Source organism: Gymnoscopelus microlampas (genome assembly GCF_963454915.1).
Source record: "Gymnoscopelus microlampas genome assembly, chromosome: 16".
In the NCBI taxonomy this organism is placed as follows: Eukaryota; Metazoa; Chordata; class Actinopteri; order Myctophiformes; family Myctophidae; genus Gymnoscopelus; species Gymnoscopelus microlampas.
This window is the reverse complement of record NC_139953.1, coordinates 4,389,256-4,404,400: the sequence shown is the minus strand read 5'-3', so window position 1 is coordinate 4,404,400 and position 15,145 is coordinate 4,389,256. Positions and strand designations below refer to the sequence as shown.

The following is a 15,145-nucleotide window of genomic DNA, read 5'->3' as shown; positions in this document are numbered from 1 at the left end:
CATTTTCAAATATTAACAGAGCTTAAATGTCTGTGTCATTTTCATCATAAAGGCTTCGAAGGGAGAACACATTCCCGTCATCTTTTAAGTCTTGCCCAGTCTGGGATACCGCAGTATACGTTTGAACGAACGTGTCAGCAACCATGCGTTTCACTAAGGTCCTGATGCACGGGATCACACAGACCGATAACACGCGAAACAGCACCAAAGCACAGAGTACCATTGTTTCAAATTTGCACAGAGCTTGAATCCAACCCCCTCCCATTAACCAAGAAAAACCACCCCTTATCGTGATGTTACCATTCATAGCTTTCTGAAGGGCACGTAGATTGGACATCGCGTTATTGGCCTCCTTAGCATTAATGTCATCTGAAATGTAAACACAACAGGTACTTGTTCGAAAAGTACTTCTCACCAGGACCACTGGATCCCCAGTGGTGTCACGGTGTTTTGATGGCATCATTAGTATGTGGCTTCGGAGAGGGTTTGATGGCATGTTAGGGTGTGGCTTAGCCCAGATGATGACCGTTTGGTCGGTTATCCCGCCCCTCCCTTCGGAGGTTGTCTTAAATGCGCCCTCATTCCACACTAACACATTTACACTCCATGATATGCATTTAACCTCCTCACACTTCATACTTAGTCCGCTTCAGAGTGACATAAAAGCTCTTATTTATGTGCTTAAAACTGATCATACGTTTTGCACGGCAAATAGCATTGACCCCCAAGGCGCACTCACTATTTTGGATTCGAGGCACTTACTTACTACCAGTTAACTGCAACAGGAAATGTATATATATGCAACATAACAATCATAATTATCTTAGCTTTAGCCTTCCCCTGCTTAACTTTTAATAATAGAGACAAAAGATACATAGAAAAATATACAATAACATAGATAGGAAAATATAAAAATAAAAACAAGTGTGGTGCATCGTCCTTCTAAGTGTAATCAGGTGAGGGAGGGGGTACTATTCTAAGTGGATTCTTCACCGGTTAGGGCCTAATATCACTCTATATGTGAGACTCCACCCCACAAGCCGGCCTTCTTCACCTTCTTACGTAATGTTCGATGATGTTTGCACCAACTTGCGAATGTTTTTGTGTGGATTGGACAAACCACACGTCTCACATCAGGTGACATGTTGACCAGGGACTGCATCTCACAGCAGTTGGCATGTTGACGTGACCCGGGCATGGACCCTCCTAGCACGGAGAGTTCAGTTCACACTTGATGACCTGGTCAGCATCACCATAAGCAGTCCCATCGTTCCTGTGGAAGAGATAAAATCTTGGCAGCTTACTAGTTCTTTTGACCTTTGTAACGTCTTCAAATTCATTTTTACAGTGTATGGCTTTTACCAGAATTTTTAAAATATAAGTGTGAATATAGTGTGAATATGCTTCATAATCTTCAACTATCCCTCCTGTTGAACCATTACTCAGATGATTGGTTCAATATATTTCAATTACTGCATTAAGACACTATAATTATAAAAAAATAAAAAAATAAAACAATCGCCTTATAACACTGCTTGGGTACTTCAAATATAGGAATTTGACACACTAGTATCAAGACACAACAAATGAAAGATAAGTTCCATGAGAACTGAACTCGCTTCCTTTGCTTTTTTTTTTATATAAGCGTTCCCATGGGCTTGGGACGAGGTAGTCACTGCTCTACCCATAACATCTTGCAGGCTGAGATTAGAATGTCTTCACATGATATACTCCACAATTTGAGTAGAAATACTCTAGTTTCTTACATGTGGAGAGGGAAAGGGCCAAAACTATGAATACTACTGATTCTCAAACATGTACGAAGTGTCAGTTTTGACATAGGGTAACTTTACATAAGTCTTCTAATACTTATGATACTTTTCATTATTGAGTATTTCTTAAAATCAACAACTGCTCTACAGCTTGTAGATCTGCCATCTTTTGGAAAAAGATTTCCATTGCTAGTTAAGACACAAATGTCACTTACAAAAGTAGAGCTATCTTCGCTTAAGTCTTTTAACTATTTTTAAATCAAAACAAAAATATTGAATATAGTTTTAATACAAAAAAAATGCTCCCTATCTCCCCAAAGTCTGTGAGCCACTTTTCATTATAATGGAGCTTTAGATGGCCCTGCAGTGCCATCGTTCACACCATGATCCTGAAAGCCACACACAAACCCTGGGCTAACTTGCTGGACAAAAATGACCCTTGACCTGTGAGTGCACATTCCTAGCTTGGGGTACTTGCACCTAATACACCGTTCTGCTGGGACTGCTGGGTGTGTGACAACTACTACAATGCTCAATACTTAAGCGCTTTGCTTAGATAATTTACTAAAAACTTCATATTTTACTGTAACAGAAATCATAAAACATCATGTCCAGGGGGGTGTACTTGTACATCAAAACTGGCTCACACTAAGGAAACAGGAGATAGGCTCCTGTTCTATGGGCCTCACACTGTTGCTGGGCAAGGCTTACTTAACAACTTATTATGTAGACAATAAAATAATGTATTGGAAATGCTCCCCACACCGTCACTAGTTTTACTCTTCCTGTGCAAACACTTTGTCGGTCTTGTGTGTCACTAGTTGACTACTGGGAAAGTTTTGGGTATCTACAAGGGGCATTTAACTGTAGCTTTAGACAAAAGGCTTACTGTAAACAGGAAAGGAGCCAAGACATCGTAGCTAATTAATACCAAATGTGTGCCCTCACCATATAAATATACATATAGATAAGGGTTTCTGTCCCAATTAAACCAATGTCCTGCCATGTATCATCTTTCTCCATTCTGCTCTTAGGTTTACGTGTCTTTCTGTTATTATCACTTTCCTCTTCCCATCCGTCAACCGTAGTGCTCGATTTACAATCTGCTATGAAATGGCCGCTATGGCCACACCGATAACATACTCGCTCTCGCGGGTGCCTAGCGGGGCCTCTCCTCCCTTTTGACTTAGCACCCCACTCTCTTTCGTTCTCTCTCACATCCATCTTGCACACCCGCGCGCACTCCCACACAGTCCCACACACAGCACGTTTGAGTACAGTATCTGAGTAAATGTACTCAGTTACTTTTCACACACACGGCTTTCTCTCAAGCAGTCGCTATCTCTCTCTCTCTGCACACACATGCCGCTCTCCGCTTAAGTCTTTCGGACCTCCCCACTCCTGTGCCTCCTGCACCGGGACGCAGTCCTAGGCTAGACCCCTTTCCACTTGAGGTCTACACCCAGGTCACCCTGGATAGAGAATTCAAGTCTCCTGCTTCCCGGCGTCTTCTTTTCAAAGCCCACCGATCACAGGAGCATCACTCGCTTAGTAACTGTTGCACAAGCGGCGGTCGCTTTGAGCTTGTGATGGCCTGACTGTACATTGAGCCGAGCACGACGGCCAAGCATACCTTCCAAAGGCATCGCATGGTCTTAATGTCACCTGTGACCCGACCGGCCGGTGACCCAGTCGATAGCGACCCCTTACCTGTCGGCGTGGTTGGCGCCTCAGGCAGGAAACCGACGGTCTTGTCCTGGCCCCGCTTGGCTACGGGAACCAGAATATTAACCGTTTTCACCAGCCTTGCCTTTTCACAGAGGTCACCCCTACAAAGCGCACCCTCTGCTAGGTGTGGACTGTCATCCACGTACCACGCAGTGCCTGACACATCACAACATTTACAAAAACCCACAGGTGACACCAAGCAACGCTGTGACTTTCAAAATGTTGCCATGTGCGACACCCCCGCAGACTAGACGGTTGTTTACACAGCTAGGATGTTAATTCATCCTTGACAGAACACGGGGGCCTTTCAGTCTCTCCCCAGCACTATATGTGGTATTTAACGTGCTCTGGGAGCCTTGCGACCCCGCTGCCGCCTGTTGTGTGCAGGGATTGGGGAGCCTAACCCCCTAACCTACACACACACATTCACTTGTATTCCTATACTCGTGAGGACATACACAGACACTGAAAATCTCATTCATTCACAGTCACACAAAGAGAGGCAGATCCACTCATTAGTCTTTAAACAGTCTGTATAACTGTCCAAATCACACACTTAGTCTCTCTCTCTCTCTCTCTCATTCACATATATTCCACTGAACATTCCTCACAATCTCTCATAGGCTTCTACAGGAACATACACATATTCCCTGGGGATCCCCACACACATTCACTGTACTCTCATTCATAGATTCATACAGAAATCACCAGTCCACGCGACTGTCCCAAACAGACCTCGTCTCTCAACCACCGTGATTATCATTCATACTTATTTCGAGCGTTATTTACACTGCTGTATACTGTTTGAATCATACTTCACACATTCCTTAATAACACATCTTAATATCACACTATCACCACGTTCCAACGGATTTCTCCGGAAAGGTGCTCACGGTAGTGAGGATCTTTTAGTAATATTAAGCACAAACATACAATATAAACACATTCAGTTTCACCACGTTCCAACGGATTTCTCATCGAACACCCAAGAGTACTCTCATCCAATCTAGACCGAACACCCCTTAGAATGAAATGGGGGTTATTCTAGATTTAGACTGAATATAGATACCTCGTGGGTTATTCTAGAAGATGATCCGGAAAAGTGCTCACGGCTCACTCACATAGTGATGACCGCGGAGAGAAAATCGTTAGACCCGGATAACTCACTCAGATCGCGTTTTGGATACACATAGTGATGACGCACGTCTGTCAATATCTGTGATTTCATACACACTACAGTATACAATTTGCAGGAAATAAATCACTCTGTTGCTTCTAAAACGTAGCAAAATATCCTAAGATTTCACTGCTTATTCAGTGCTTAGGCCTATGTCTATATTCACATAGACAACTTTTGTGTCTCACTTACGTGCTATCTTATAGTTGTGTGATCAGCGTTCAAATGCCGTCGGCCGTTCCTTGAAGAGCAGATGATAAGACGAGATGACCACCGGCCTGGAGGCGAATTCAACGCTCCAGGATTTTTTCAGGATCCGGGTCCTGGCTGCAGACTTTTCCAGCGGCGTCTTCCTTCTTACTCTTCTTGGAACAGCTCTGACATCCAGGCTCGAGGGACCATTGTAATGATAGATTGCTTTATCATTTTACAAACACCTTAGGCTCAGATCACACATTGGAATAAGATAGACACAGACACAACGGAGATCTCCTTCTTTTTACTTGCGCAAGGAGCAATGTACAGCTTGACCTGAATCATTTCTGAAGTACAAATACTTTACATTGGTTTATATACAGCAACATGAGACAGGAGATACAGTTAAGCAGGAGGCAGGGCTTAGGAAGTACTCTATGAGTACTCAGTACTTGAAGTTAGCAGGCAGAGCAGAGGATACAGAGACAGCAAGCTTCTGCTGGACTTAGAGATAAGGAAACTATGTAAACATCTGTAGCTGTAACGATAACAAACCACCTAATATGCAGTCTCTGGCTCCTGCACACATAAGGAGAAGAATATACATCATCTATTCAATTGAATGATTAATTAGTTGAACACATTAACAATATGAATAGAACTTATAAACCCACATTACATAGAACTGAGAATCGGCTCTGTCAACCATAAATACAATCATTGTTTGGTTTATCACTAACTCTAACATTCTATAACATCAGTGAGTTTAGGAGAAGGACAGCTTGCTTCATACACAACACTACAAATTGTAGGACAGGATGTCAAAGACAGAAACATTACCAGCTGAGAGCTAATCTGTGCTCATTCTCTGTGGTTAAATAAACAAGCAGCTTGCTTGTTCAAAAGCGGCCGCTGTTTGCACTCGATCTCTAGCCCTGAAACATGACTGTCAAGTGAACCATGGCTACACTCGAGTCCAGTAACGACGAGTGTTTGTTACGTCGATGTTAAATAACGGGGCAATGTACACATCATAGAGTTGGTACACATTCGTGTTGAAAATATATCCTCCGCAGTGTTACTCTATCTAATTTAAGATGTACAAGAAACCCTCTGACTGTTCTGGGTATGAACTATGGACGTGAAGAGTTTGTTTGCTGTTAGTGTTAGTTTGACAACTTGTTCACGCAGCAGCTTAGCCTAGCAGCATGTAGCCTGCTGCTTACTGCATTGTCTGAGAGAACGTCATGTGGAGGGGGGGCGGAGCGACAGCTGATTGTCTTAAAGAGACAGAGACATGCAGACAGACGGTCATTTTATTAATGCTTCTCAACATCGGTGAATTTAATCGGGTTTATTTTGAGATCGGTTCGATACCGATATGGCATTTTAGGGCCAATATCGGCCGATTCCGATACGTTACCGATTATATCGTGCATCTCTAGCTACAATGACCGGAATTCTCCTTTAATGAGGTAATGTATAGGCAGAGTACAACAGACCACAATATACATTTGGACACATTAACAATCAAGCTTGTAGGAAAGAAAAAAAGGAAAAGACAAAAACAGAGCAATCACACAGAGTCGAGATATATTCAAATGTTGCCAGACTGTCCTGTTTGTTGCAACGAAGCCTCTCCAGGTGTATCAAAGATACAAATTCATTAATTATGCCACTAGGTATTCCTAAACGTAACCTCAGTAAAACGAATATAAGAATACAAGAACCGCTGGGGGAAAGCGGTCCGCGAAAGCAAATAGGGCGAATGTGTTTACTTTCAGGATTTAATCACCCCGTCTGGTTCATTTCTCAACAATGACGAATCGCTGTCAATTATCCTTTGCATAAAATAAATCACTTTTGTTGTATAACCTCACAAAACATACAAAAGACCATTATGAATATGACCACGCAAATCCCAGCATTAGAATGAAAAAACAAAACAAGAATGTTTCTTTCTGCCCAGAACAAAATCTCAAAATCGGACACCTAGATCTAATATATTTAAGGATTAGTTTGATTAATTCCCCCTCATCAATTTCAGGCCTCCACCTATGGCGCAAAGAGTGAAAACTGTTCCCTTATACTTTCATTGTCTCCTTGGACACGATTCCACACTCTGTCTCCCAGTCCCTCTGCCATAACTCCAGTTCCCAGCATGCTAAACGCCCCAAACTTGGTAGGTGCTCTTTGGTGAGCCCCACGACTTCGGGGGCAGCGAAATCCAATCATAAACGAGCGGGGCCAGACCAAATCCGCCAAGAGCTTCTTTTTTTTTCTTTTCGCACTGGCAGATTTGTCTGATTTCCAGGCTAGTAATACTATATGGTGGCGTATTGTTATGGTGCACGAAAGCGGCGAGAAAGTGTGCGAGTGTGGTACTCAAAACATTTTCTCAATGTTGGCAGGTCTGATTGCCAGTTGTCAACCATCATTAGTCAATTGGTGATGGCTCGTTTAATTTGAGTCAAATGCCTCAAATTGGGCCGGCCGTTACAGCCCTTATTCATGTCACATCAACGTCCTTATTAATACAGTCCTCATTGTACTTCATTGCAGACCAGTGTGCGGAGTCCAGCCTGAAGGTGAAGATGAGTTGGAGTGTTTCTATTAAACAGGAATTTAAAAACCACCTGGACATCAGTACGTTTCATTCTCTCTCTCTCTCTCTCTCTCTCTCCTTTGTTCTGTTTTATTGTAAGGGTATCCTCTTATCAACAGAGAAGTAGAAGAGCATGCACATCCAAACTGGAATATGCTCTGGGCACGTGTTGGTAAATTAGAATGTTTGGCGCAAATGGCATTTTTCGAGAAGGAGAATAGACTCATGGTTTGGAAATGGAAAATGTATTTACAGCTGAATTTACAACCACCAAAGCTATAAAACAGAGGAAACACTGCATGAAATAATGTTAAGTTCAAACCTATGTTCCCCCCCCCCAGACGACCTTCCCCCCCTTGTGTGTAAAGAGGAGGGTTTCCCTGAACTGCAGGAGAGGAGCCTCAGTCTGGTCCAGGAGGAACCACAACCTCCACATATTAAAGAGGAACAGGAGGAGCTACTTCAAAGACCAGAGGCTGATGGGTCAACGTTGACATTACCAGCAGTGAAAGGTGAAGATGATGATGACAACGGAAAGATAGAACCTGTAGCCAGCACCTCAACTGAACACATGAAAACACTAGCTGATGTAGAGGACTGTGGAACATCACAACCAATGAGTGATGAACACATAAAAACACAAGCTGATGTAGAGGAACCTGGTACATCACAACCAACTAGTGGTGACCAGCTCCTCTCTACACACTGTTCTGAATCTGACGTCACTGAAGACAGTGATGAGTTGGAGGAGACCAGGGAAGGTCAGTCGGTTGTAAACACACTGACTTCAGCCAAGACACAAAATGCGGAAGGACAAACATCGTCTTCAAGCCACAAGCTGTCCCAGGACCTGCCATCGTCAACACAAACTCACTCCATGAAGAGTCACACAGGGAAGAAACGTTTTAGTGGTACAGAGTGTGCCAAAATGTTAAGTTGTAAGGTAAGTCTGAAAAGGCACACAGTTGTTAATACAGGGGAAAAGTCCTTTACTTGCAAGGTTTGTGGTAAAGGTTTTAGTCAAAAGTGTCGTCTGAAAACACACACATGGACACATACAGGGGGAAAACCCTTCACTTGCAAAGTTTGTGGTAAAGGCTGTTGTCGAAGTGATGAGCTAAAACGACACATGAGGACTCATACAGGGGAAAAGCTCTCTACTTGTACAGTTTGTGGTAAAGGTTATAGTAAAATGAGTTATATGAAAATACACATGAGTATTCATACTGGGGAAAAACCCTTTGCTTGTACAGTTTGTGGTAAAGGTTTTAATCAAAGTGGTCAGCTAAAACGACACATGAGGACTCATACAGGGGAAAAACCCTTCACTTGCAAAGATTGTGGTAAAGGCTGTTGTCGAAGTGATGAGCTAAAACGACACATGAGGACTCATACAGGGGAAAAGCTCTCTACTTGTACAGTTTGTGGTAAAGGTTATAGTAAAATGAGTTATCTGAAAATACACATGAGTATTCATACTGGGGAAAAACCCTTTGCTTGTACAGTTTGTGGTAAAGGATGTAGTCAAAGTGGTCAGCTAAAACGACACATGAGGACTCATACAGGGGAAAGGCCCTTTAGTTGTACAGTTTGTGGTAAAGGTTATAGTACAATGAGTTGTCTAAAAATACACATGAGAATTCATACTGGGGAAAAGCCCTTTGCTTGTACAGTTTGTGGTAAAGGCTGTAGTCAAATGAGTAATCTAAAAACACACATGAGGACTCATACAGTGCAGTCATAGTTTGTCAACATTGCTCAGAGTTCTCTAAATATTAATACAATTATACATTTTTAACCATATTTTTTATTCAGTTTGGATTTAGAAGGACCTACAGAGTTCACATGTTATGGTTGAGACACATCTGATAGCAATATTACTTAATGCGTTTACCAAAAAATATAAATCTTGCAATAGATTCAGCAGCTTTCCTGCCTTTTTTAAAACCAGAAGTGAGACAGGGGACCTTAGGATATGGCTAAACCTGTTCATCACTGATTAAACTATGTTTTTGTAGAAGTCGAAGGTGTTGACAAAGATCTTCTTGGACTTTAAAGTACCAACATTTTTACAAAAATATACGTTTAAACAAAGATCACAATAAGAGTACATTCTTACACCCATGTTATCAGTACACTTGGTTAGTCTTTTCTTTGTGTTCTTTATTTAATTTATATTTTTGAATTAAACAACAACAAAAAATGTGTTTGAAGTTGTGAATCCTTGTCTGAGACAAGATTGTTTTCTGGTAGAGGAAACCAGAACAAAACATTGTACAAATCATTACGTAATTCATATATATATATATATATATATATATATATATATATATATATATATATATATATTTTGTATCCTTGTTATATTTTAAAGTCCATATGTGGTTGGTGCCAGAAAGACAGACGACATCATCATTTAGTTTGATTACTTCTACTTACCTTTTTTTGTAAGTAAGTAGAAGTAAAAGTGTTTTTGTAAAGACAAAGATTTGCTGTTATACCTTTTTATAATAAAGGTTTCAGTGCTACTTGTCTTTTATTTGTATTATACATCAATACAGAAATGTTATCGAAAGGTGCCTGATTCACCTCCTCTAATTGTGGAAATCATGTACTTTGGCCTACCTACCCCATAATAACTACTGTGAACGGTAACCGTGCCAAAACACACTCACCATTTTTTTTCATTTTTTCCACGGACTGCTCTTCCCCAACGGTTCTTGTATTTCTTGTATTTGTTTTACTAAGGTTAAGTTTAGGATTAAGCTTGGGTCTAGGCATAGTTTTACTGAGATTACATTTAGGAATAAGGTTAAGTTTAGGCATCGTCTTACTGAGGTTACATTTAGGAATAAGGTTAGATCTAGGCATAGTTTTACTAAGATTCGGTTTAGGAATAAGTTAAAGGTTCGGTTACGTTCAGGAATACCTGCTGGCGACCGCTCCGAGGTCGTCGGATTTGACTCGGGGTGAGCGTGTTTTGGGGTGATTGTTCTTGTATTCTTGTGAACAATACAGGCCTACCCCATAATAACTACTGTGAGAAATACAGGCCTACCCCATAATAACTGCTGTGAACAATACAGGCCTACCCCATAATAACTACTGTGAACAATACAGGAACAATTACGGCTTAATTTTACAGCCTGTAAACATTATAATTAAACTATCACTACACTAGGATACATTATTGGAGTAGGTATTACATTTACAGCCTACATACCATGTACCATTTTGGTTAAAACAAAACGTTTTTTTTGTAAAAAGGTTAAAGCACCATGTTCCTATAGTACTTATTGCTATAGAGTGTCTGTTCAGTAACAGGGGTCTCCTTGTCTCCAGTTCTTTAAGTTTTATTATTAAAAAAAAATGTATTGACATTTTCCAACAGGTTTTATACACACAATTTACAATTTAGGCTTTTAGCTCTTAATCCAGAGCGATTCGCAGGAAATGCATAGAAATAGTAATCTAATAATAAAGTAATACGGAAGTAAACCAATGATCTAATATTAACTAATACACACACACACACACACACACACACACACACACACACACACACACACACACACACACACACACACACACAAAGAAGAAGTAACAAAGAATCACAAAACATCACAGACTAGTTCTCAATAAAACCGGTAAACATACAAACCAATTTGTTAAAGCCTCACTATGTAACTTTTTTTGATGAATAAAATGTAATTTCGTAAAACGTGTATGGTAGAGTATGTTAATACAATGTAATGTATACAATTGGGGTGGATGTATTTTGTCTCCCTGCTCTTCTATTGAGGCATTTAGATCGTATCAAAGGTCATATCTCACCTAGACACAGGATCTGACATGGATTTTGACCTGATGGTCAAGATTCAATTCATCCCCTGAGCAAGCAGGCAAGGCTCTATTAGCTCAATGGTAAAAAATGGCAGCACTTGCGCAGGAAACCGGGCTCAAACCTGGGGTAGAGGAGGGAAATTCCAGGGTGCTGCTTTAAATAACCCAGAATGAAAATACATTTTATTAAAATAAATTGGCACAGAAAGTTAATTCAGCTCCAGCTCTTTAATAAACAGAAAATACATTTTCAGCTGGATGACAACATTACAACCAATCAGGAGAGTACCCATTTCTCAGCTTAAATGTTATATTGTTCCAGTTCCAATTGTGTCTGCTCATTTCTTTGTCATCACTTCCAATGTCACTTGTCTAATATGTATCTATGTATCTGTCTAATATGTATCTATGTATCTATCTATCTATGTAATATCCTGTTTGATTTATCTATCCTGTTTGGAGAAAATTGGCATCCGCAAAGCGCTAAGAGACGGGGAGACTCCTGTTACTGAACAAATACTCTATATAGCAATGATTATTATCACAATATAGAGCAATTTAAAGGTAGGGTAAGTGATATTTTTGGGTTAAAACAAAAAGTATTTTGTTAAAAGGTTAAAGCACTATATTCTGATAGTAATCATCGCTATAGAGTGTTTGTTCAGTAACAGGAGTCTCCCCGTCTCTCCAGCTCTTTAATAAACAGAAAATACATTTTCTGGTGTCAAAATCTCAGCCAATCAGGAGAAAGTACCCATTTTTAAGCTTCATTTTTATAGTGTTCCAGTTCCAATTTGCCTGCTCATTTCTTAGTGTCATCATTTCCAATTTCACTTGTTTAATCTGTATCCTGATTGAGTTCTCTATCCTGATTGGATAAAATTGGAAATGAAACTGAAACTGAAACGAAAATGCATTTTCTGTTTAATAAAGAGCTGGTGAGACAAGGAGACTCCTAATACTGAACAAACACTCTATAGCAATGAGTACTATCAGAATATAGAGCTATTTAACACTTATTTTAACCAAAGAAAATCACTTACCCTACCTTTAAGACTTATCTGAACGAAATAAAATCACTTACCCCACCTTTAAACATTATTGGAGTAAGTATTATTTTTACACTGAATACTATTACTATGAAAAAGTTTAAACTGCAAAACAATTGTAGACAACATATAGGGGGTCCCTACTTCATCCTCATGCAGCTTAAAGGGTCTTTCTTGGGCATGACAAACATTGAAGTCCCCTGACTTGGTGAAATGATGTGAAATGTATAATGTCAACAGGTTGGGGTTGTGTTGGCAAGATTTGTAGTCAAATGTGTGTTTATTCTACTTGTATTCAACCTTGTAGAACAGGGGTATTCAACTAGATTAGGCAGGGGGCCACAACTGTAAAAAGTTAAATCTATTATTGTTTATTCACTGAGTGAATAGCAAGAAATTAACACCACTGAGCAAATAAATATCTCGTATACATTTAGGCAGTTTGTTCAGATAAGCAGACAGACATTAATCATTATGAATATTTACACCAGCCCAGGTGTGTTTTCTATGTGTTGCAGATGGGAGACTGGTCTTGGTCATGGTGTTGTTGTGTGTGGTTCCCTCTATTCCCTCTATTGGATTAAACACAAATTAATTTTGTTGATTCATTTCAGGTCAGAAGCCATAGCCACCCCCACCATTAAGGCAGACCGTTGCCTGCCCATGTGAGCTCTTGCCTGCCCCTGAAAGACTGACCGGAATAAACTAAAATAAAAACGTCTCTGCTTAACGATGGATGGAGAGTCAGCAACTCACCGTGTCCCCCCAACAACACCTCCAAAGGTGTTTAAACTGTATGCACATTTATGTTTAAGAAGAGTGATTAAGGAGCCATTGTATAACAAAAGATTAGACTACTGGGAAAATGGGCAGCAATTCATCTACAAGCTCACGAACGCCTCGCGTTTTGAGCTTGAAGTTCGGCTATTTTCAAAATGTTTGCCTTTCTTATGCTATTTTACAATTTGGCCAATGTTTGACCAGTTAGTTTGTTGATTACTTTTTATGCTGTAATGGTCTTTTTCTTTGTTGTCTTTCTTCTTTTTATTTGGTATTAAAAAGGTCCTTTAAAGGTCCTTAAATTATCCCTTCACTGTCATCTGGGGAAAGCCCCCCAAAATCACTCATGTAACAAAGACCCTGGGGGTGCCGACCCACAGGTTGAGAACCACTGCATAGCATACCGTATGAGAGAGATGTAATTATGCGTTTGATTAAATATTGTGACGCTGTAGTATGTAGATTTGTTTGAGCATTATTTGATTTGTTAACTTTGCTGTTGTTCTCATATTGAGTATACTTGCATATTGTAGGCTATTTTATTCTCGTTTCTCACTACACTTTTCTTTTCTACAACATTAGCAGAAGCAGATCTACAAGCTCGACACGTTGTGAGCTTCCCGATCGGCTATTTTCGTAGATGGATGTATGCTATTGTATGCATAGATGATATACTTTAAACAACAGTCAGTCTGTCTGTCTGTCTGTCTGTCTGTCTGTCTGTCTGTCTGTCTGTCTGTCTGTCTGTCTGTCTGTTCTGTCTGTCTGTCTGTCTGTCTGTCTGTCTGTCTGTCTGTCTGTCTGTCTGTCTGTTCTGTCTGTCTGTCTGTCTGTCTGTCTGTCTGTCTGTCTGTCTGTCTGTCTGTCTGTCTGTCTGTCTGTCTGTCTGTCTGTCTCTGTCTTTGTCTATCATTGTGACAGTTAGTTGCTTCTTCATTGCGTTGGAACATCATAGCGCCTGATGAAAACCGTCTCATAAAGGAGGTGAAAACCGTCTCACAAAGGAGGTGAAAACCGTCTCATAAAGGAGGTGAAAAACGTCTCATTATGGAGGTAAAAACTATGGAGTCTGTACGGCTGAAGATAAATGAACACATGACGTCGGTGGGAGAGGAGATATTGTGTATTTTTGACAAACAGCAGCGTGGTGCTGATGTTTGTTGTGTGAAGCTTGTCAGAGCGTTTGTGTTGGAGCGCCTCAGTGCGACTGCAGAGTTCATGTGCAACCTCTTCCAGAGAGAGATGGAGACACGATACACAACACCGAACTACAAACTGCAGGTATGTGTGTTACATACACAGCATCACACTACACACTGCATGTGTGTTACATACACAGCATTACACTACACACTGCAGTTTTGTAAAAACATAGCAAACGTTACGTTAGGTAGCTGTTTTGGAACCCCGTATACCAGTGGCGTAGAAGACCGACTTTATTTGCCGCGGGTTTTTATATCAATTGGGCCCTTGATATGGATACATCATCTGCAGCAATTTCACTGGTTTAAACAACATTTACAGTAAGTTGACTAAAGCTTTTGCCACAAAGAGTACATTTAAAGCCCTTTCTCCTGTGTGTATCATGTGTTTCTTAAGATTAGCATTTTGACTAAAGCTTTTGTCACAAACTGTAATTTAATATAATAACGAAAATATCTTTTAAATGCAGCTGAGAAACTTTGGTCAACTTCATTATGTACTTGCATAATACGGTCTTTTAGTTGAAAAAAAATTACCTTAAATATGCACACTTTGCAGCTGTTTCACAGATATCAGATATCTTGTATGCTATCATTATGTTTTTGAGCCCGTAGATCGGCTTGTTTTATTGAGTGACACAGCGCTCAACCAAGTATAAATTAGGCATTATATTATATAGGCAGCATGTCCCGTTCCCTTTTAACTTTACATTGTCAGATTGTTATTTATATAGCAATAGAAGTAGAGATTTCATCTTTGATTTCTTCTGAATGATGTTATTGGGTCAATTAAT

At 40.2% G+C, this 15,145-nt stretch overlaps 1 protein-coding gene across 7 annotated transcripts in view; it reads left to right on the top strand.

Moving 5' to 3' along the window:
* LOC311062494 (uncharacterized protein) overlaps positions 1-15,145 on the top strand; it is a 45,094-nt gene that overhangs the window by 9,026 nt on the left and 20,923 nt on the right. For 2 of the 7 annotated variants that reach the window (XM_084081565.1, XM_084081564.1), the window contains exon 1: positions 14,081-14,179. Coding sequence is in view for 5 of the 7 variants with exons in the window: in XM_084081569.1 (XP_083937695.1) it covers positions 7,435-7,518; positions 7,819-9,221 (1,487 nt within the window). In the remaining 2 variants the exon portion in view is untranslated. Of the gene's footprint in view, positions 1-7,434; positions 7,519-7,818; positions 9,743-14,080; positions 14,180-15,145 lie in introns of those variants that run through there. The other 5 variants (XM_084081572.1, XM_084081571.1, XM_084081570.1 and 2 more) reach the window with 5 other exon arrangements.